This window comes from Orycteropus afer, unplaced genomic scaffold (genome assembly GCF_000298275.1).
Source record: "Orycteropus afer afer isolate SDZICR_OR568_19922 unplaced genomic scaffold, OryAfe1.0 scaffold00001, whole genome shotgun sequence".
Taxonomy (NCBI): Eukaryota; Metazoa; Chordata; class Mammalia; order Tubulidentata; family Orycteropodidae; genus Orycteropus; species Orycteropus afer.
The window spans coordinates 16174173-16195445 of NW_006921588.1; the positions used below are offsets into that span (position 1 = coordinate 16174173).

The following is a 21273-nucleotide window of genomic DNA, read 5'->3' on the forward strand; positions in this document are numbered from 1 at the left end:
AAAGTCAGAATGGTCTTGTGGCATGGGCCTTTGAAGACCAGGGGAAATTCACTCATAATATAGGGGACCATAGGGAGCCATTGAACTTTCTGAGCTGAGTGAAAAGAAATGAGGCAGGCCTTTGCCACCTTAATTCAGCAGCAATAGATTGGTCAGCTGACACTGCAGAAGCTGAAAATGATTTCTTGCAATAAGAACTATAATAATGTTTCAATAATAGCTAGGAGATCTCTTTCCAAACTCTGGTCATGTCACTCTCTTGTATCATTCTGCCTTGAATTCATTCAAAAACAATTACTGAGCACCTACTTACCCAAAACTCTTCCCAGCTTGAGAAGATAGAAGTAAACAACACAGACTGATTGCCCTCCATATGGAATTAACACTCTAGTAGGTGAACAGACAATAGCAAACCAAACAGAAAAATACATCATATAATGCTAGGTAGTAGTTACTGTCATTTCAGGGAGTTAAGAAGTAGGAGGTTGAAAAGTAATAACAGAAGAATAATTTATACCTTAAGTTTTAAAAGCTGAAATGAATTATGAAATTAACCCTAGTACTCAACAGTAGTGCTTCACAGTAGGAGTTAGGGAAGGACAAGAAGGCAGCCTACTTGTGGGGTTCCTCCTTTGCCCTATAACCAAAGGAGCTACACTTACATCTGCTTTACATATTGAAAATAATTTCCACACACCACTCCTCCTTTTCCTGTCTTTTGCACACAAATCTATTCATCATTTTCTAACCACACATCTGCTTTTGTCCTTGTGACAATCCTTCCCCTTTTATTTTCCAACTGAAAATTTTCTAGTCATGTCTTGCTCAAATGTATCCTCCTCTGTTAAATCTTCCTGACCCACAGTGAACTGTTTCTCCCACTTCATATACATTTATAATGTGCCATTTATCATGTTATATTCAATCTCAGATGAGTTGTGGGGTAAAATCAAGGACATCATACATGAATAAAGCAAAAGGTTTTTAAAACATAAGAAAAAAAATGAATGTCAGAAGAAACTCTGAAACTTGCTCTTGAATAGAAAGTAGATAAAGCAAATGGTGAAGTAAAAGAGCTGAACAGATTTAAAAGAGCTCATCAAGAAAAAAAGGTAAAGAATCATAATGAAATGTGCAAAGACTTGGAATTAGAAAGTCAAAAGGGAAGAAGAAAATTCTAACTTGAGTTGCAATATGAAAGATTCTGTGGGCAAAATATTGACGGACACAGGAAGCAGCAAAAGAAGATGAAAGGACTACATGAAGTCATTGTATATAAAAGAATAGGCTGACTTTCAACCATTGCAGGAGGCAGCATATGATAAACAACCAATGGTACTGAAGGAAGATGTCTAAGCAGCACAGAAGGCATTGTCAAAAAACAAGGCTCCAGACAGTGACAGAATAGGAATGAAGATGTTTCAACAAATGGATGCAACTCTAGAAGCACTCACTTGTCTATGCCAAGAAATATGGAGACAGCTACCTGGTCAACCAATTGGAAGAGATCCATATTGGGCCTCTTGCAAAGAAAGATGCTCCAACAAAATATGGAAATTATTGAACAATATAATTAAGATAACACACAAGTAAAATTTTGGAGATAGTTCAAAAATAACTGCAGCAGTACTTCAACAGCGAACTGCCAGAAATTCAAGCCAGATTCAGAAGTGGGTGTGAAATGAGGGATATCATTGCTTATGTCTACTGGAGTTTGGCTGAAAGTAGAGAATACTAGAAAGATGTTTATCTGTGTTTTACTGACTGTGCAAAATCATTCAACATTGGTAGCATAGTGCCTAAGGCACTTGACTGCTAACCAGAAGGCTGGTGGTTCAAATCCAGCAGCCATTCATCAGAAGGAAGGTTGGGCAATCTACTTCCATAGTGATACCACCTCGGGAACCCAAGGAGGGGTCTCTATGAGTCGGGTCAGACTTGACAGCACATAACAACAACAACATGTAGATGATAACAAATTGTGCATAACATTGTGAGGAATGGGAATTATAGAAGACTGAATTGTGCTCATGGGCTTCCTGTGCATACAACAAAAGCCAGTTGTTCAAACAGAAAAGTGGACATAGTGTGGTTTAAAATCAGGAAAGGTGTGCATCAAGATTGTGTCCTTTCACCATACATATTCAATCTGGATGTTGAGTAAATAATCGCAGAAGCTGGACTATATGAAGAACATGGCATCAGGAGTGGAGGAAGACTCATTTACAACCTGCAATATACAGATGCCACAACCTTGCATGATGAAATACAGGAAGACTTGAAACACTTACTGATGAAGATTAAAGAATACAGCCTTCAGTATGGATTATACCTCAACAAAAAGAAAACAAAACTCCTCACAATTGGACCAATAAGCAACTTCATGATTCCAGAGAAAAGACTGAAGTTGTCAAGAATTTCCTTTTACTTGTATCCATAATCAATGTCCATGGAAGAAGCAGTGAAGAAATCAAATGACATACTGCATTAGGCAAATCTGCTAAAAAAAAAAAAAAAAAAAAAAAAACCTCTAAAGTGTTAAAAAGCAAAGCCGTCACTTTGAGGACTGAGGTGTGCTTGACCCTGTTATGTTGTTATGTGCTGCCGAGTCGGCCCCGACTCAGAGCGACCCCTCCTTGGGTTTCCGAGGCGGTATCTCTACAGAAGTAGATTGCCCAACCTTCCTTCCGAGGAGTGGCTGGTGGGTTTGAACCGTCAGCCTTCTGATTAGCAGTCAAGTGCCTTAAGCTATAGTATTTTCATATGCATGTGAAAAGTTGGACAGTGAATAAGGAAGACCAAAGAATCAATGCCTTTGAATTATGGTGTTGGCAAAAAATATAGAATATACCATTGACTGCCAGAAGAATAGGAGCTCTGGTGGCGCAGTGCCTAAGGCACTTGACTGCTAACCAGAAGGCTGGCAGTTCAAACCCACCAGCCACTCCTCAGAAGGAATGTTGGGCAATTTGTAGTGGTATCGCCTCAGAAACCCAAGGAAGGGTCACGATGAATCAGATCCAACTCCATGGCAGTGTGTTTGGTTTTGGTTTGGCTAGAAGAATGAACAAATATGTCTTGGAAGAAGTACCACCAGAATGTTCCTTAGAGTGATGATGGCTAGAATTCATCTTATGTACTTTGGGCACCTTATCAAGACGCCCAGTGCCTAGAGAAGGACAGCATGCTTAGTAAAGTAAAACCAAAAACCAAACCCACTGCCATCGAGTTGTGTCCAACTCACAGCAACCCCTCCTTGGGTTTCAGAGGCAGTGTCCCACCAGCCTTCTGGTTAGCAGTCAAATGCCTTAGAGACCATGCTACCAGAGCTCCTCCCCGCTTAGTAAAGTAAAGGGTCATCAAAAGAGAGGATGACTCTCAGCGAGACAGACTGACACAGTGGCTGCAACAATGGGCTCAAGCTTAGCAATGATTGTGAAGATGGCACAGCATTTCACTCCACTATAAATAGGTAGAGTTGCTATGAGTCAGAACCAACTCAACGGCACCTAACAACAACAACTCAATTGTTTACTTACATATATGGTCCCTTACTAGATTCTGGATTCCTGGAGAGGAGGACCCAGTTTATGTTCAGTTCTTTTCACAGTTCTTGCTCCATTTCAGATACTCAACAGGTGTTTTCTTAGTTTGGGAATCATCACTATAGATGTCATCATGGACACCAAAAAAGTGGATGATTTTACCAAAAGACTAGAGAATAAAAGATCTTGAATTTCCTGGGAAAACGCCTAATTTAAAGAGCACAGGGAGAAAAGACCAGGTCCAGGGAGGACAGACCAGGTGCATATCTAATATAACGCAATGACACTGCAGTTCTAAGAGGAAAGAGTTTCAAATCAGTACTCTTCAAGTCAGGGAGAAAGATGACCAAGAGTGTGCTTGGTACCCCTAAGAGCTATTTCAGTAGAAGTGTGTGAAAGCCAGATTTATTCAAGTGTCATTCTCTCCTGAATTCATTAAAAAACAATTACTGACCTCCTACTTGCCCAGGATGCCTCTAAGCCCTCAGGAAGCAGCAAAAAAACAAGACAAACCAATTCCCCTCTGTACAGAGTTTACCCTCTAGTAGGAGAATAAACAATAGCAAACCAAACAGATGTATCATATAATCCCAGGTAGTAGTCAGGCCATTTCAGGGAGTTAAGAAGTAAGATTGAAAATGAATAATGGAAATATAATCTACCATATTTTTCACATATAATGCATGTGCCCACACCCTGACCCGCACCCAATAATGTGCATGGCACCCATGGGAAACTAATGTGTTAGGGGTTGTGTGGTTTGCAAAAACCATATAGAGTACCTGTTATTTGTGTAAAATATGATATGCCATAAGTTTTAACAGCAGAAATGAATTATGAAATTAACCTTAGTATTCAACAGTGATGGCTCACGGTAGGAGTGAGGGAAGGACAAGAAGGTAGCCTATTCGTGGGGTTCCTCCTTTGCCCTTCAATCAAAGAAGTACCACTTATATCTGTTTTACATATTGGGACTACTCACAATTTCAATGGAAAAAAAGTTTTATATTCCTTTTGTATATATAAGCTACTGTTTAAACTGTTCTCACAAAGTTAAGTTTTAAAGGAAAGGAAAAAAAAGATAATCTGCAGAATGAGGAGGTAGTAAGTATGAGGAAGATTGTTTATAGACAGAGAAGATGTGACATATCTAAGGAAAAAAATTATTGTCTGATAGCACAATTAATAAGGTCCTACTGATAACTTTGTAGATGAGAAGCCTTTCCTATTACATCGAGGGTTAAACACAGCTCAGGAAATGCCAGTGCAGAAACAATCTTCTGCTGTATGGTTACAACTTTGAGAATCTCACAGAGTTCTCAAGCTTCAGCACTTTCTCCAATTGTAAAGATCTTGGGCTGATGTTTAGTGTTTTAGTTTGTTGACTTCTGATTGACTAAAAAATGATATACTACAAAAAATAAACCAATTTTCTCATAATTCAGCTCTTGTTCTTCAATGAAGAAATAGTCCAAGAAGTGCCTATTAAGGCCATATCAATTCTATGTTTTGATTTAATGTCAAAGATCCAGTCAAGATAAGGCCAGCAGCATTCCTAATTAAATGGTCAAGTGGTCAGTTTTGATTCCAAAATACTCTCATAATTTAAAATCCCACTCTAAGCAGTGATTACCTGTTTCTACAATAGATATACCCACTTTGGAATAAACTATGACAATTTCATATTCTAATCAAGAATATAATCTCTATGAATTACGCAAATTAAAATTTTATCAAAACACATCTTATTTCCAAAAACCAAACTCACTGCCGTCGAGTTGGATCCAACTCACAGCGACCCTTCCTTGGGTTTCAGAGGCAGTGTCACTACAGAAGTAGATTGCCCAAACCTCTTTCTGAGGAGTGGGTGGTGGGTTTGAACTACCAGCCTTCTGGTTAGCAGACAAATGCCTTAGGGACTACACCACCAGAGCTCCTTCCTGCTTAGTAAAGTAAAGGGTCATCAAAAAAGAGGATGACTCTCAACGCGACAGACTGACACAGTGGATGCAATAATGGGCTCCAGCTTAGCAATGATTGTGAAGACAGCACAGCATTTCGCTCCACTGTATGTAGGTAGAGTTTCAAGTCCAGAAATCAAAACATTTAATTTTTATCTTCTACATCTATTAAAATACTATAATTTATAAATTATGTAAAGCATTAACTATAAAACCAATAAGAAATCCACATTTTGAAGAATCTATGTAATCTTTTTTTTTTTAAAAAAAAAAAGATTGGTGTCATAATAAAACTGGAAGAAGCTTCAACTACTAGCATGAACATGTACAAGCTGTGAGGAAAGAAAGTCCAGAGCAATTCATCTCATACTTTGGAATATCAAAAAGGGACAGGTGCTCATTCATGATCATGCTCATTCCATTTTCAGAGCATCAGGGCAATATAAGAATTTGTTGTTTTAGCAGTAAAATAAACAGAAGAATCTACAGTCTATCATATGATGGAAGAAGGATCATTTCAATTTTGACCATCAATCCATCAATGGCTTCAAGTTTGTGGGCAGATCGGTCTTACCATGCCAGAGTTGATGTACACGAAAACTCTTCCTTCCTCCCTGACAGTGCTTTGCATGGGAGCTCCCACGAGTAGGTCCGAGAGGCCATCTGCGTTGAGGTCCACTGCACAGATGGAAGCTCCAAAATACGATCCAAGCTGTTCCAAAGCAAACCAGAGCCAATCATTGAGAAACAAGCAGGGCTACTGGCGAAAGCCCACAGTGGTACCAAAGGTGTAGAGATCTATTACCTTTTTACCTTTCATTTCATACAAAATACTTAGCTCCTTTGCATCAATGCTGAATATGTATGCCTGCAATTGGGAAAATAACGAGAAAAGGTTAGATTGCTTTCACTTTTTTTTTTTTTTTATTATTTTCATTTGATCAAACATCAATTTTCATAATTCATCAATTGCTCACATCTATAACATAAAAGGTTTAGGGCTCATTTCATTAAAACGCTTTACTTAAAAAATTACATTCTCAGATAATGTCTTACTGATTTCACAGAAAAGTCCGGGAAAACATTGTTTCCCCCATTTTTCAAAGTAAACCTCAGTAAGATTGAGTAACTAACATTCACACAGCATGTTAGCCAAAACCAGAACTAGAAAGAACATTCACTCGTCTAGCCTTATCACAAAACACATAGTTTTCTCAGTTTCCTCTCAGATGTAAGGTTGTTAAACAATAAACATATCCTGGGATGTCTTTTGATAATTCTAACTGAAAAACATTCTACTAGCGAGAAAGAAAAGCCTCATTTGACCTAGATAATTTTCCTTAAAGCTTTTCAGCTATATTTTTCCTAATAATCATACATCTTTCACCAGTTATAATATTGTTATATTATATTGTATATTGTTCATCATTTCTAATATTTTATTCCTAGAACTTCTGCAGTTCCTCATGTAATCTTCTTATTCTCTCAGGCCATTTATGTGAACAAATGTGAAGAAACAAACATGAAAATCTCTTACTTTACCAATCTGTTCATGTTGAGGAGCTCCTCCAACTACTTCTGTAGTGTGTGGACTCTGAAAATGACCGGCTCCAACTGAATAGCCTTCAGGAAAAGAGAGAAAACTATGAGAATCATTACTTATAATATCATAACTTATAAATTATAAATATTGTAAATTTATATTATCAAAATATGACCATAAATCCAAATCTAAAATTAAATGAGCCTAAATTCAAAACTCTAAAGAGTTCTAAGAATATTTAGCATAGCAATACTCAAAACTGGAAATTTATTATCTATTTTAGACAATTATTGTTATAAAATTGTGGCCAAGTATTTATATTTCCAAAGCCTAGAAATTGAATATAACCCCTTTACATTTGGTTTGGTATTTCCTAGGTAGCACAATGCCTAAGGCACTTGAGTATTAACCAGAAGGCTGGTGGGTTTGACCACTAGCCACTCCTTGGAAGGAAGGTTGGGCAATCTACTTCCGTAGAGATACTGCTTCAGAAACCCAAGGACTGATCGCTATAAGTCGGTTCGAGTCGACGGAACATAAGAACAGCAACAACCCTAGCTTCTAGGGTTATAACAGAAATATTTTAGAATACATAAAATTAAACATTTTAAACTTTAAATAACAATCTTGCTAAACTTAAAAATTTTTGGCATGAAAATCTATTATAATAACCTTATGGTGACACAAATGGTAACATTATACCTGATCCTCACTTATCGACAAGGTTAGATTCCAGAGACTAGGTAATCATGCAAAACTGGCATTATGCAAGAGTCAGGGTTTGCTCAGTCTTGGGTGCTGGTGTTCCCCTCCCACATCGCTTACCACCCATCCAGAGGGCACCTCCCACGCTTGATGCCTGTGGCGTGGCGGGATTCCTTTCCCCACAACCATGGAGCCCGCTGGGGTTAAGGGGTGTGATGGTGATGGTCAAGTCTTGCCCACCACCCACCTGCTGCTTCCCAGTGCACCCCCTGGGTGGAGATGTAACCGATCCTCCGCCTACCACTGCCTGCTGTTTACCTTGGGTGGTGACCCCACTCATCCTCCACTCTGGCTCTTCAGCTCCACGTGGCTCTTGCCTCCCCCTCACTTCCTTCCACTTACATCCTGGCACCTTCAAGTTCACAATCTCGCATTGTCCTGCCCTTGCCCTGTATTCTCCAAGGCTAGACGGAGACATTACAAATGCATGGGAGAAGGTGTCCTGCAGCTGGTGGGCCGCCATCATTCCTGTGACCCAGCCCTCCACGAGGCTTCTGGGATATTGTTTGGAACAGCCTGTAGAGGACACCCCAGTCCCAGCCAAGCCCCAGTATGGGGACTAAACCAGAGAATCTTTTCAAAATTGTCATAAATGTCCCGTAACAAGTCAGTTGATACATGAGAAACCAACGCACTGCCATGGAGTCTGACCGGACTCAGAGCGACCCCTCCTTGGGTTTCCGAAGCAGTATCACTCTGAAAGTAGATTGTCCAACCTTCCTTCTGAGGAGTGGCTGGTGGGTTTGAATGGCCAGCCTTCTGATTAGCAGTCACCACCAGAGAGGTGTATCTCACGTATTATGTGATAAAAGGCACAGTAACCCATTTCTGTGAGGTTAATTTCAACTCTAGGAGACTCCATGTTAGGGAGCAGAACTCCATAGCCTTTTCTTGGCTATCACTTTTATGGAAGCAGTTTGCCAGGCCTTTATTCCATGGAGTTTCTGGGTGGTGGATTTGAACTGCCAACTTTCATGCAGCTAATTGCAAAATGCTTGTGCTGTCTATGATCTTTCCAGAGGCACAAAACCAAATTATATTTCTTAAAATATTCCAGAAGGAGTCCTGGTGGTATAGTCAGTTAAGCACTTGGCTTCTAACCAAAAGGTGAGCAGTTCAGACCTACCCAGTAGCTCCACCAGGGACCTGGCAATCTGCTTCTGTGAAATGAGTGCAGCTATTTTTCCTGTGTGGCTATTCTATTCTGTCACATGGAGTCACAGTGACTTGCTATGAGTCATAATGGACTTGACAGCACCCACAGCAACCATACTTCAAAATATCATTCAATCATAAACAAGAAAATGTTGAAATGTAACTGAATTCTTTCTCTTCGAAAATGAATACCTTCTATCTGCATGGAAAAAAATAATACTGCCTTTTCTTATTATATTTATTTCAGAGCGTAGGATGCTCACATTTGAAACACATATGACTTAAACAAATCTGTATTTTCAAATACATAGGTATAGCAGGGATCGTGAGGCTGGCACAGGACTGGGCAGGCAGTGTTTTGTTCTGTGTACATAAGGTTGCTATGAGTTGGAGACGACTCGACGGCACCTAACAACAACAAATTTTCTAAGATACTACAGGAAAATAATTCTTTCATTATAACAGAAAATTAAAGCCAGAAAAATTTTGTGTTACTATAGAAATATAGTCTATAAAGCGTTCTGTTGCTGAATTATGAAATTATACCAAAAAACCAAACCAAACTCACTGCCGTTGAGTCAATTCGACTCATAGCAACCCCTCCTTGGGTTTCTGAGGTGGTATCTCTACAGAAGTATATTGCCCAATCTTCCTTCTGAGGAGTGGCTGGTGGGTTTGAACTGGTAGCCTTCTGGTTAGCAACAGTAATAAAACAAGTGGAAATAAAAGAGAGAGGAGGCGAAAATAAACAAATAGTTAAGCTATGGGAAATATTCTCAGAATTGATTAGAAGAAGACCAATGAGCTATTTCTAACTTTATAATATTACTGCTTGCCTAAAATAAGGAGCCCTGATGTCGCAATTGGTTAAACGCTTGGCTGCTAATCAGAAGGTCAGCAGTTAGAATAACCACCTGCTCCATGGGAGATGTGGTAGTCTGCCTCCCTAAAGTCTAAATCCTTGGAAACCAGATGGGGCGGTTCTACTCTGTCTTATAGAGTCACTATAACTCAAAATTGATTCAATGGCAATGGGTTTGGTTTGGTTTTTGCCTTAAATTTAGTGTTATCAGTCCCATTGGCTTTCAACAGATCCCTTAAGAAACTATACTTCCATGATTAAATGAGTTAATTTGTATAAAGTGCTTACAAAAGTGCCTGATAAATGATACTTATCCAATGGATACTACCTATATAATAGTAAGTTGACTGCATAAAGCTTATACATGTTTCATAAAGTGCATTGCAAAGAATGAACTAAACTAAAGGTTCTAGTCTAAGGATTATATGTTGATGACTGTATTAACAAATGCACATGAAAAATATTAAATTAACTAAAGTTTCATAGCTTCTATTCTTAAAGAGGTAGTTTCTGAAATCTAAAAATTACTTCTGGCCATTTTGATCTTTTGCAAATAAAAATTCCCTTATTTATAATTACTAATATCAATAAACTCACTGCCATTGAGTTGGATCTGGTTCATAGCGACCCCTTCTCGGTTTTCACTACAGAAATAGATTGCCCAACCTTCTTTCTGAGGAGTTGCTGATGGATTTGAACTGCCAGCCTTCTTGTCAGCAGTAAAATGCCTTAGGTACTGCGCCACTAGAGCTCCCAATATGGCAGAGATAAATTGAGTTTGTCAATTTTTATAGTACCTAAATAACTTCCATATTTTACTTGATTCTGTTTGTCTAAAAAAGCCTTGTACTTATTTGTAGTTATATTGTAGACAAAGAGAGAGCCAGTCCAATAAGATGATCCCGGAGCGCCCATCACAATTAAATCCTGTAAGAAAAGAAAAATCATCATCATTTAAAACTTCACTCTCACCACCCAAAACCTCCTCTGGTGTAAAGTAAATTTTAATAGTGAAGGGAATAAGTTTTTTATATGAAATTTCTGAAATATGCACAGATTATGAATTTGAAAATTATCAGACAAAATGGCTGATGGAGTTCTACCTGAAAGCAGAATTTCAGAGAAGAATCTCTGAAATGGTCACTTGAGACTTATTCAGGAACTTTAAAATAGAGGGTAGAATTATTGAACACTAGAGTGTTTTTTGGAGAAAACCAATGTTCAATTAAACCAAATCAAATCTAGATAATTCATTAGTGCTCATTAGGAGATAATCTTGTGCTGCCAAAGAGTAAAAAGTAGACTCAATTTATTTAAATTGGCAAAAAGCCACTAACTACTTTACTTAACAATGTTAGTTTAAAAACACCCCCCAAAAAACCCAGTGGAATTTGGGGGCATATTTGAATATACACAGGAATTTAGGAAAAGAAAACAGAGCCAGGGTTGCAGGCATTAGTCTGATGAAGTATGACACCTTTTAGCAATCAGTCCTATTTAACTTATTTCTAAATTTCCTAAGCAATACTGAGATTCCTTTGAAAAAGTCAATTTAAATATGAACTAAAAAATGCATTATTTTAAGCATCTTTTTACATAGTAGATAATATATATGGAAATTGTTAACCCAAGGGTTGATACAGCCTGATTTCATGGATTCAGAATAGCTGAATGAATTCATAAAGGGTTCTTAAGAGAAACTGTGACACTTGGGGTTTGAGTACAACTATGACCTTTCACATAGTACATCCTATAGTGTTAAATAGAGAATAATAGTATCTGGGACTATAGATGATCGAAGGTAGAGCTATTACGCTCTTAACTCTCAGGATTCTTCAATTCTCAGAGTTTTAATGAAAAAATGGACACATGCTTCCTTTCTTCTTCAATTAGTAATTAGAAATAATATATTTAGATAGAAATTTTCAATGCCTAATTTAACAACAATTACACAACAAAACCATAGCTACTTTTTATTTCCATTAAATTCTTAGTGAAAATAAGTATTCTTTAGTAATAGACTTTCAGATGGTCTTGAAAAAATACCTATATGTTTTCAAAATACATGCAGCATATTGAGTGGTGAAAATCAAGTTGTGATACTCTCAAATTTAAGAGGCATATTATGTTCGACATTAACTAATGTTTATCTCAAAGCATAGTATCAGTCTTCTAAACTGTTAAAGATACAAGTTTCTATAAGTAAATATTCATAGCAGCTAGTTATAGACTATTACCTCTGTATAAAAACTAGATATCCCAGCTTGACACGATGCAAAATTTTCCCCAAATTTTTTCACATAATCTAAAATGAAATATAAAACAGTTCAAGATTTCATTTAGAAACAGTTAATCTCCATAATTTTGTTTCTTGCAAAATCTTGCAAATGTACCTTTTAAGATCTGTGTTTTGCACTACCTCATTCTTTCATTAGTAATGTAAACAAAAATTTTTAAGCTTACAAATTTCTTCCCTATTAATCTTCAAAATATCCCTATGAAAATATAGCAATAAAAATACCTACCCTTGCCTATTTTTCAAAGGAAGAACATGCAGTATACACTTAAAAAAATTGTCAAATGAGTCCTCAAGATACAAATAGGACTTCTAACTGGGAGTTAGAAATAGGTTTTCTAGATTTTTCTCAGACTGAATTAAGATCTGTCTGGAGATATAGGCTTTCTAATTACAAAACTCCAATGAATGAATGTTTTCAGAACTTAATGTGAGTACAAAACTTAGATTTCCCTGATGAATTGCCTATATAAATCTCTTCAAAAATATTGTGGACCACATCTTTCTTTTAACTATACAAATCAAAAGATTTAAATAAAAAAAAAATTTTTTTAATTGCTAAGTCATTTACAGTTAACTATTCCTTGTTATGTTTTTTCACCCCTTTTTTATCTCTTCCTTGATGCTAATTTTTTCATTTTTATAAATTTTACACATATTGTGGGTATCATTGGTTTATGTCTTCTTGATTTTTTTCTCTTATATAGAATGTGTGTGGCTAGGTATATTTGAGCAAAAACAAAACAAAACAAAACTCTATTATGAAAGTGTTTTAAACTATTAAACTGTAATCATTAGGAAAAAGAGGATAATAAATACACCCAACCTTCCTTCTGAGGAGTAGCTGGTGGGTTTGAACCACCAGCCTTCTGGTTAGCAGTCAAATACTTTAGGCACTATGCCACCAGATCTCCTATGTTGTCATGAGGTGCCATCAAGTCGGTTCCAACTCATAGCTACCCTACGTCCAATAGAACGAAACATTGCCAGGTCCTGTGCCATCCTCACCATGGCTACTAGGCTTCAGCCCATCATTGTACCTACTGTGTCAATCTATCTCCTTGAAGGTCTCCTTTTTCACTGATCCTCTACTTAACCAAGGAGCTCTGGTGTGCTATCTTTCTCCAGGGATTGGTCCCTTTGGACAATATAATCAATGTACAAGAGACAAACTCTGATCATTCTCACTTCTAAGGAGCATTTCTTAGAGTATATGTATAGAAATATAGACTGAGTTATTGAGTTTTATTGCAAATGAAGATTAGAAATTCATATTTTAACTTCTTGGCATCCAAAGGTGCAAAACAGGAATCTATATTTGATATAAACTATTTTGTCATACCAAATTTCAGGGATTAAAGACCTCAATATTAATAATATCAATAACGGAATTGCCATATTTAAGCAAATTCTGCCAGCTAATAGAAATTTTCTTTGGCCAGTAGGGTAATCATTTTGGTTAGAAAATTTTAAAATTGGAGTTTATATATATTTAATTCTTAGTTTTCCAAGGACACAGTTTTAGAATTTAAGTTCTGTTACAGATAACATTTTTAATATTCTGTTGACATTGGTAAGGCCTTTGACTGATAACCAGAAGGGTGGTGGTTCAAACCCACCAGCCACTCCTTGGAAGGAAGACTGGGCAATCTACTCCATAGTGATATCTCCTTGGAAAACCAAGGAGGAGTCGCTATGAGTCAGATCTGACTCAATGACAGTAAGTTTTTTTTTTTTTTTAAGCCTGATTCATTTTTTTCTTTTATGTCCCAGCTCTGTTCTCTCTGTTGCTATCTATAGTCTAGAATTTTTGCAGAAAAGACCTTTTAAAGTTAAGACATCAATTCCTATTTCAAGGAAAACATGAATTCAGAAAAAAAAAAGTAAGTAGGAAAGATTTGCTGATACTTATCCCTTAAAATTTCTGAATATTCCTGGAAGGTTAAGGTAAAACAAGAAATCTAAACAGTTTTCTTCTTTCTAGTCAAACTTTTGAATATAATTTCATGATTTTAAATATTTTGTATTTCCTGGACTCTAAGTTGAAAGTAAATTTAATACAAAAGTGGATAATTACCAACTCTAGATTCTAGAATTATTTAGATTAAACTGTAAAATTACTACTCTTAATGGCATGCATTGCATTTATAAAAATGAATGCTATTGCAATTAGGTAAAAAAAAAAAAAAAGAGGAAAGGAAGGAATACTTTGAGTGGTTTAAAAAACACTGCTTCTTCAAAGATCTCCCTTTCCCTGTCTGGACTTCTAAAATTTAAAAAAAGAAAAGAAAAATTTCAAGGCATTAACTTGTTTCTCTTGACTCAGTTAATATCAAAATCATGTCTTACCTTGATAACATGGAGCTATTCTTTTACTCAGTTCTGTTCGTAAATCAGAGGGCATTCCATAGCAAACACCAGTGGGGAGTTTATTTTCATTTTTTATGTAAAATATATTTTTCCATCTATGACCACAAGTCTGAAAAAAATACAAAAGTAGATTAAACGATATGAAGGTCACACCCAGAATGTCTGATTTCACAGTGCTAACAAGGCACCAATGCCAATACCTACCACAATTGATCCATTTTCTCCAGGCTGTCTGGAAAGCGTGACCCCCAACCACTGATTGTCTCTTTCTTCCAAGCAAGTCTTTCCACAAGGCTCTCCATTAGGGCTGCCTACAGCATTTGAAAATAATTTTACCATCAGTTATCTTGAAAACAATGTTATTCTACAAGAGCAGAGGGTGTTAATCCCCAAGATCTTTCCTTTAGACATGTGTGTAATGGCCTCTCTCCCTGCTGCCCCATTATCTTATATTGAGTGCACAATGGGGGGGGGGGACTGAGTAACATTGTGCCAACATAATTGTTCTCTCTCACAATGTGATTTTTGCCTGTAGAAATGACCTCTGACTGGTAACTACATGAACACATGACCTCAGTAACATAAGGGAGAGAGAACCAATACGACTTGAGGTGGGTTGGGAACAAGTTAAAATCAACATAAGTGGTCCAAATATGACTTCAGTGTCTAATGCTTGGAAAAGAATGTGTACCTTTGTTTGACCCTTTATTTAGCAATGTAAGCAATATTACCAGAGTACCTTTTCAAAAGTTTCTTGTATTGAAACATTAAGAATAGAAAAACTACTATATGGCCTTCAACAATTAAGACAGTTTACTGGAGCAGGAAGGTGACAGTTGAACATGCAGAAAGTGTACTTGCAGAAAGTGTACTTGCAGAAAGTGAACATGCAGAAAGTGTAATAAGCATGGTAGTAATGTTTAATGTTTTTAACAAACAGCCCTATATTTACTAGATTGTAACTTATGTTTGCAACAAAGGGAAAAAAGACTTGCAGCTCGTTTATTTCAGTAGTAAATAATAATAATAATTAAAAACTAAAATGGCATTTTGGCAAGTACATAAATATCCAGAAAGCCCATCATTAAGTGAACTACCCATGCACAATATAGTACTTCTAAGCTGTACAATCCTCACAACTGGACCAATAAGCAACATCATGATAAACGAGAAAATATTTAAGGTGTCAAAGATTACATTTCACATGGATCCACAATCAATGCCTATGGAAGCAGTAGACAAGAAATCAAACGACTGCATTGAGCAGATCTGCTGCAAAAGACCGCTTTCAAGTGTTAAGCAAAGATGTCACTTTGAGGGCTAAGGTGCACACCTGACCAAAGCCGTGCCATTTTCAATCACCTCATATGCATATGAAAGCTACACAATGAATAAGAAAGATTGAAGAATTGATGTCTTTGAATTTTGATGTTGGTGAAGAATGTGAAGAGTGTACCATGAAGGGGCAGAAGAACAAACAAATCTGTCTGAGAAGAAGAAGCATCAGAGTGCATCCTAGAAGTAAGGATAGCAAGACTGTCTCATATACTTTGGACTTGTCTTCAGGAAGGATCAGTCCCTGGAGAAGGACATCATGCTTGGTAAAGTAGAGGGTCGGCAAAAAAGAGGAAGACCCTCAATGAAGATCCTCAAATAGATGGATTAACACAGTGGCTGCACAATGGGCTCAAGTATAAAAATGATTGTGAAGATGGTGCAGGACTGAGCAGTGTTTTGTTTTGTTGTACACAGGGCTGCTATGAGTCAGAACTGATTCAATGATACCTAACAACAACAACCAGCTGTACAGTGAAAAATGACCTTCACAGAGAACTGCCGCATAGGGTTTCCAAGGCAATAATCATTGACCATCTTTCTCCCACAGAGCAGGGTTCCAATTGCTGCCCTTTCTGTTAGGTGCTGAGTGCTCAACCGCATGCCACTAGGGCTCCTCTGTGGAATAAGGGAGACTAGAGAAAAAGCCCCTCAAAAAAATCTTGGCCAGAGCTGCATTTTTTTAAAAACATTATAAAAATTCCAACACACAGTCCAGAAATGAGTGCTGAAAATGGAAAGGTCGACAAATGAAAGACAATTCAAAGCTTCAACTGTAATCCAACTAAGCATTTCCTATTTGTGTTGTGGATCTTAATTTGAAATGTGTTTACAGAAGGTTGAGTGCAGAGACAAAAAGAAAATTCACTGAAACAACAAAGCCAGGAAACAATTATTCTTCACATAAGAAATAAAAACTAATTAAATAAGTGAACAAACACACACACACACATGCATTTAGATAGGTTTCTCCTTTCCTCTTCCTAACTTCAAAGTGGCACACAGAAGCACTGATAATATAAAGGCACTTTCAGCACTGGTTACCAGTCAGAACCACTGCAAAGAATACCTTCTAAGCCACCACCACTGTTCTGGGTCTTTTCTTAATTTCTGGGATTTTTTTACCCTTTCATTTGTATTGCTTGAAGAGTTTTGGCAGAAAAGGCTGTATCTTCTAATCATCTGCTAAGTTCAGAGGACTTCTTTGAGCTTTCTCTTAACCTTCCCTGTTCCTTTACCATGTGGTTCTTAACTTTGACTGGACATTAGAATCATGGGGAGAACTTTAAAAAAGATCCCTGCCTAGGCCTCACTCTCAGAGGTTCAGATCTGATTTGTTGGATTTGGACCCAGATAAAAGAAGTTTATTATTATTATTTTTTTTTAAAGTGCTCCTTGTAAATTGTACTGTACAGTTGGGCATGTGAGGAATTGCTCCACAATGCAGTGACAATTGTGCCTTTCCCCGGAAAAGCAATGCCTTTCCCTGGATTATGTCAAAATTGGAAAGAATCTATTCCATTTTTAAAGTAATAGCTGTATATTTCTGTCCCTTAGTTTCAATTGGATACTGAAATGGAAAATCAAATATTAAGCAAAATGTCACCATACAGTACTTCAAATTTGGTCAGAAATGATGGTTATTAGAATTGCCATGACAAAGCTGATTCTCATGGATTTCCCTGAGAGAACATCATAAATAAACTCAGATTATCTTCATATTTTATCCAAATGTCATGCTGAAATGATCTATAATCTCATTTTCAATTCAGCTCATACATTCCTAATCTAAACTCTTAGTAAATTAAATCAAGCTTCATAATTGAAAAAGTACTTTACATGGCTTAACATAAAAGAGGTCAGAAGAACTTAACATGTGATAATTTTTCATGCTTTTATACAACTAGAATGACTAATTTTTAGCAGTTGAATGCATTCTCCCAGTAGACATTAAAAATACAGACATATCAAAACTATCCCTTTATAAAAATTAAGCCTCTTTTCTCTTTCTCCTTTTTTTACAAAAAAAAAATTGGGAAAGGAAATATTACAATATATCCTTACTACATTAGTTTTTAGAGCTCTGGTAGTGTAGTGCCTAAGGCACTTAACTGCTAACCAGAAGGCTGGGGTTTCAAACCCACCAGCCACTCCTGGGAAGGAAGGTTGGGCAATCTACTTCCGTAGTGATACTGCCTCAGAAACCCAAGGAGGGGGCTCTGAGTCGGGTCCGACTCGATGGCACATAACAACAACAACAACACATTAGTTCTTATTTCCACATACTACTTTGAGGAGTCACTATGAGTCGGGTCCAACTCGACAGCATATAACAACAACTACTACTTTGTATTAGTATATATAAATGTACATGTAAAATGTGAAAAAATGGTGATTTTGATAGATGAATATACAGCATGCTATTGGAAAACCAATTTAGATAGGTACATTTTTACCTCTTTTTGTTTTGTTATTCACCTCACCAGTTTTAGTGTCATTGTTCCAACTGCCAAAAATGTGACAGAGACTAGGAAAAGTAGATATTTGATCTTGAATATGGCCTTCATGAGAGCAAAGAGACAAGTGTCATTGACAGTATCATTCATTCCTTCAGCACAGGTCAGTGCCTTACATACAGTAGGCAATGACTTGAGTATATTTGCTGAAGGATGGAATTTTGAAATGCACTGTTATCACCACAAAATCCTCTACTAGATGAAGGGAAACAACATTTGCAGGTTTGAAGATTATTGCAAAGTGTGATGTATGGTAACAACACCCATAGTAATAATAATAATAATAATAATAATAATAACCTTGTTGCCATAGACTCACTCCCAACTCATGACGACCCTATGTAAGCAGAGTCAAAGAGCTCCATAGGGTTTTCATAGCTGTGACCTTTCAGAAGTGGGTCAACAGGCCTTTCTTTTCAGGTTCCTCTGGGTGGATTCAAGCTGCCAACTTTTCAGTTAGTAGCTGAACAGAGTAAAGGCTGAGAATCAGTTTGGGCTCAGAGGATGTACCTATTTATCTCAGATAGTTTTTGCAAAGATTTTGGGAGCAAATGAGACATGCATGAAGTGCTTGGAATAGAGGCTAGCAGAAAATGCTTGCAACACTTAGTTAATGTTGACATCATTATTATTACTATGACTAAACTAAACATATTAAACAACACATGTTTTATGGCTGACATCCTCCTCCCCAAAATATATATTGGCACATCACTGTCAGTGAAGCTTTATCTTATTCATTAACTCAGTGAATTCTCACAGTGGTAGCAGAGAATTATACCATCAATTCCATTTTACAGATGAAAAAAAAAATGAGTTTTAAAGAAGTCATATAACATCTGCAAGTTCATGGGGCTGGTAAATCCAAGAGATGAGAATGAAAAATAATGGCTAAAATCTCTAAGTTACTTCCCACTACACTAAAGCATACAGAATAGAACCATACATATCTCAGGTGTATAAATTAACTGAAATGAATTTAACTTTCTAAAAAATTTTTTTCTACTGCAAATGTATCACAAATCTTCCCCAAGACTCAAGTCAACTTTCTATCTTTCAAGGAAAAAAAAATGGCAGTAACTGGATCCCAATCTTCTGTTGCCCTTCTCTGCCATTTAGATCATTTCTCAGTATTTTGGCATTTTTATTGAACAAGCAAGGACCAAGGGAAAAGTTCAAGCTCAAAGTTCTTCTTTCTATAGTCTGTTGACAGCCCAAATGAAACTCTTTGTGGGTGGGGGAGACTAGGATTTTGGCTATTACTGAACATTTGGTTCCTCTGCCTGCGTCACTTTGCTGTGGCTTCCTCATCATTAAAGACATTGCATCAGGGCTCAGCCTGGCCTTGAAGTCAGCAGACAGATTTATCTGATCCTTCAAAACTCCATACATGATTTCAAATTCGAGAAAAACAGTGAAAGCCCTTACTTGCACCAATCATTTGATTCTAGGTTCAGGAACTCCTCCAGAAAACTTAGGTCCAAACTTCTTCAAAGCTACACGTCTTTTCAATAATGGCGAGCAGAAAAATGCTCCTAGTGTACATAATTTAAGAAGGAGAGTTGTCTTATAATGCTGTTGTTATTGTTTTGTGCCATTGAGTGGATACTGACTCATGGCAACTTCATTTGTTAGAGAAGAGAACTGCTCCATAGGGTTTTCTTGGTTGTAATCTTCACAGAATCAGTTTGCCAGGCCTTTTCTTCCCTGGTGCCACTGAGTGGGTTCCAATCACAAACCTTTTGGTTACTGCAAATGATTTGTGCCACTCAGAGACTTATGTCTTATAAAAATAACTAATATTTACTATATGTTTACTATATACAAGCACTGTTTTAATGCATCCAAATACATATATATTTACTCATTTAATATTTATAGCATCTCTGGTAGTGTAGTGCCTAAGGCACTTGACTCCTAACCAGAAGGCTGGCGGTTCAAACCCACCAGCCACTCCTCGGAAGGAAGATGGGGCAATCTACTTCCATAGTGACACTGCCTCAGAAACCCAAGGAGGGGTCACTATGAGTCAGGTCCGACTCAACAGCACATAACAACAACAAAAAGATGAGATAGACACTATTAGTACCATCATTATCCCTATTTTTACAGATGGGGAAATTGAAACAAAGGGAGATTAAGTGTCTTGTTCAAGGTCACACAGCTAATAAGTGGCGTAAGAAAAGACTAAAACTCACACAGTTAACCACTACCCCATGCTTCCTTATGATGATTTGCTGTTGATACTTTTCCCTGTTAAAAGAGAAAGAATTGAAATCTTAATATATTAATAATCCTATACTATATTAACTCCACTTCATTTACAGCCTGACTACTACAATATTGTAAGGAGCCCTGGTGGTGCAGCAATTAAAAACACTTGGCTGCTAATTGGAAGGCTGGCAGTTCAAACCCGTCAGCCGCTCTCGCTGACATAGAGAAAAATGTAGCAATCAGCCTCCATAAAGATTTACAGCCCTGAAAGTCCTGTGGCAGCGGTTCTACTCTGTCTTTTAGGGTCACTGTGAGTTAGAATCGACTCCACGGCACAGAGGAACAACCGTCATTTCAATTAATCTCTTAGGTTTAAAGATTCATTTGAAAAACCATCCCTAATACATGATACCATTTCAAGTATCTCTGAAACAAGAACAATGCAAAAATGTAAACAAAAGAAATTCATGGAAACCTGTTCACACTTAATGCTATGTGGTCAATATTGAAGTTCTGTGCTTAATTTTGGAGTTCACAGATTAGAAAAGATGTGGGGGGTAAAAAAAATAAAAAAGAAAAGGATGTGGTCAGAAAGATAGCAGGGTTTAAAAATATATGAAAGAAATAAAAAATCAATCCTCAACATCAGCCAGGGAGTCCATTGCATTGTCCTGCAGCAACAGAGAGTCAGATGAGAGGAGAAGCCATGGG

At 37.1% G+C, this 21273-nt stretch overlaps 1 protein-coding gene across 1 annotated transcript in view; it reads right to left on the reverse strand.

Annotated features, from left to right (window-relative positions):
- The window catches only part of ITGA4 (integrin subunit alpha 4), a 104507-nt gene that overhangs the window by 71768 nt on the left and 11466 nt on the right, over window positions 1-21273 (reverse strand). The window contains exons 3-9 of the mRNA XM_007936194.2: window positions 14702-14808; window positions 14477-14606; window positions 12069-12136; window positions 10629-10758; window positions 7044-7129; window positions 6312-6374; window positions 6081-6218 (exon numbers count right to left, since the gene is read on the reverse strand). Coding sequence (XP_007934385.1) covers window positions 6081-6218; window positions 6312-6374; window positions 7044-7129; window positions 10629-10758; window positions 12069-12136; window positions 14477-14606; window positions 14702-14808 — 722 coding nt within the window. The remainder of the gene's footprint in view (window positions 1-6080; window positions 6219-6311; window positions 6375-7043; window positions 7130-10628; window positions 10759-12068; window positions 12137-14476; window positions 14607-14701; window positions 14809-21273) is intronic.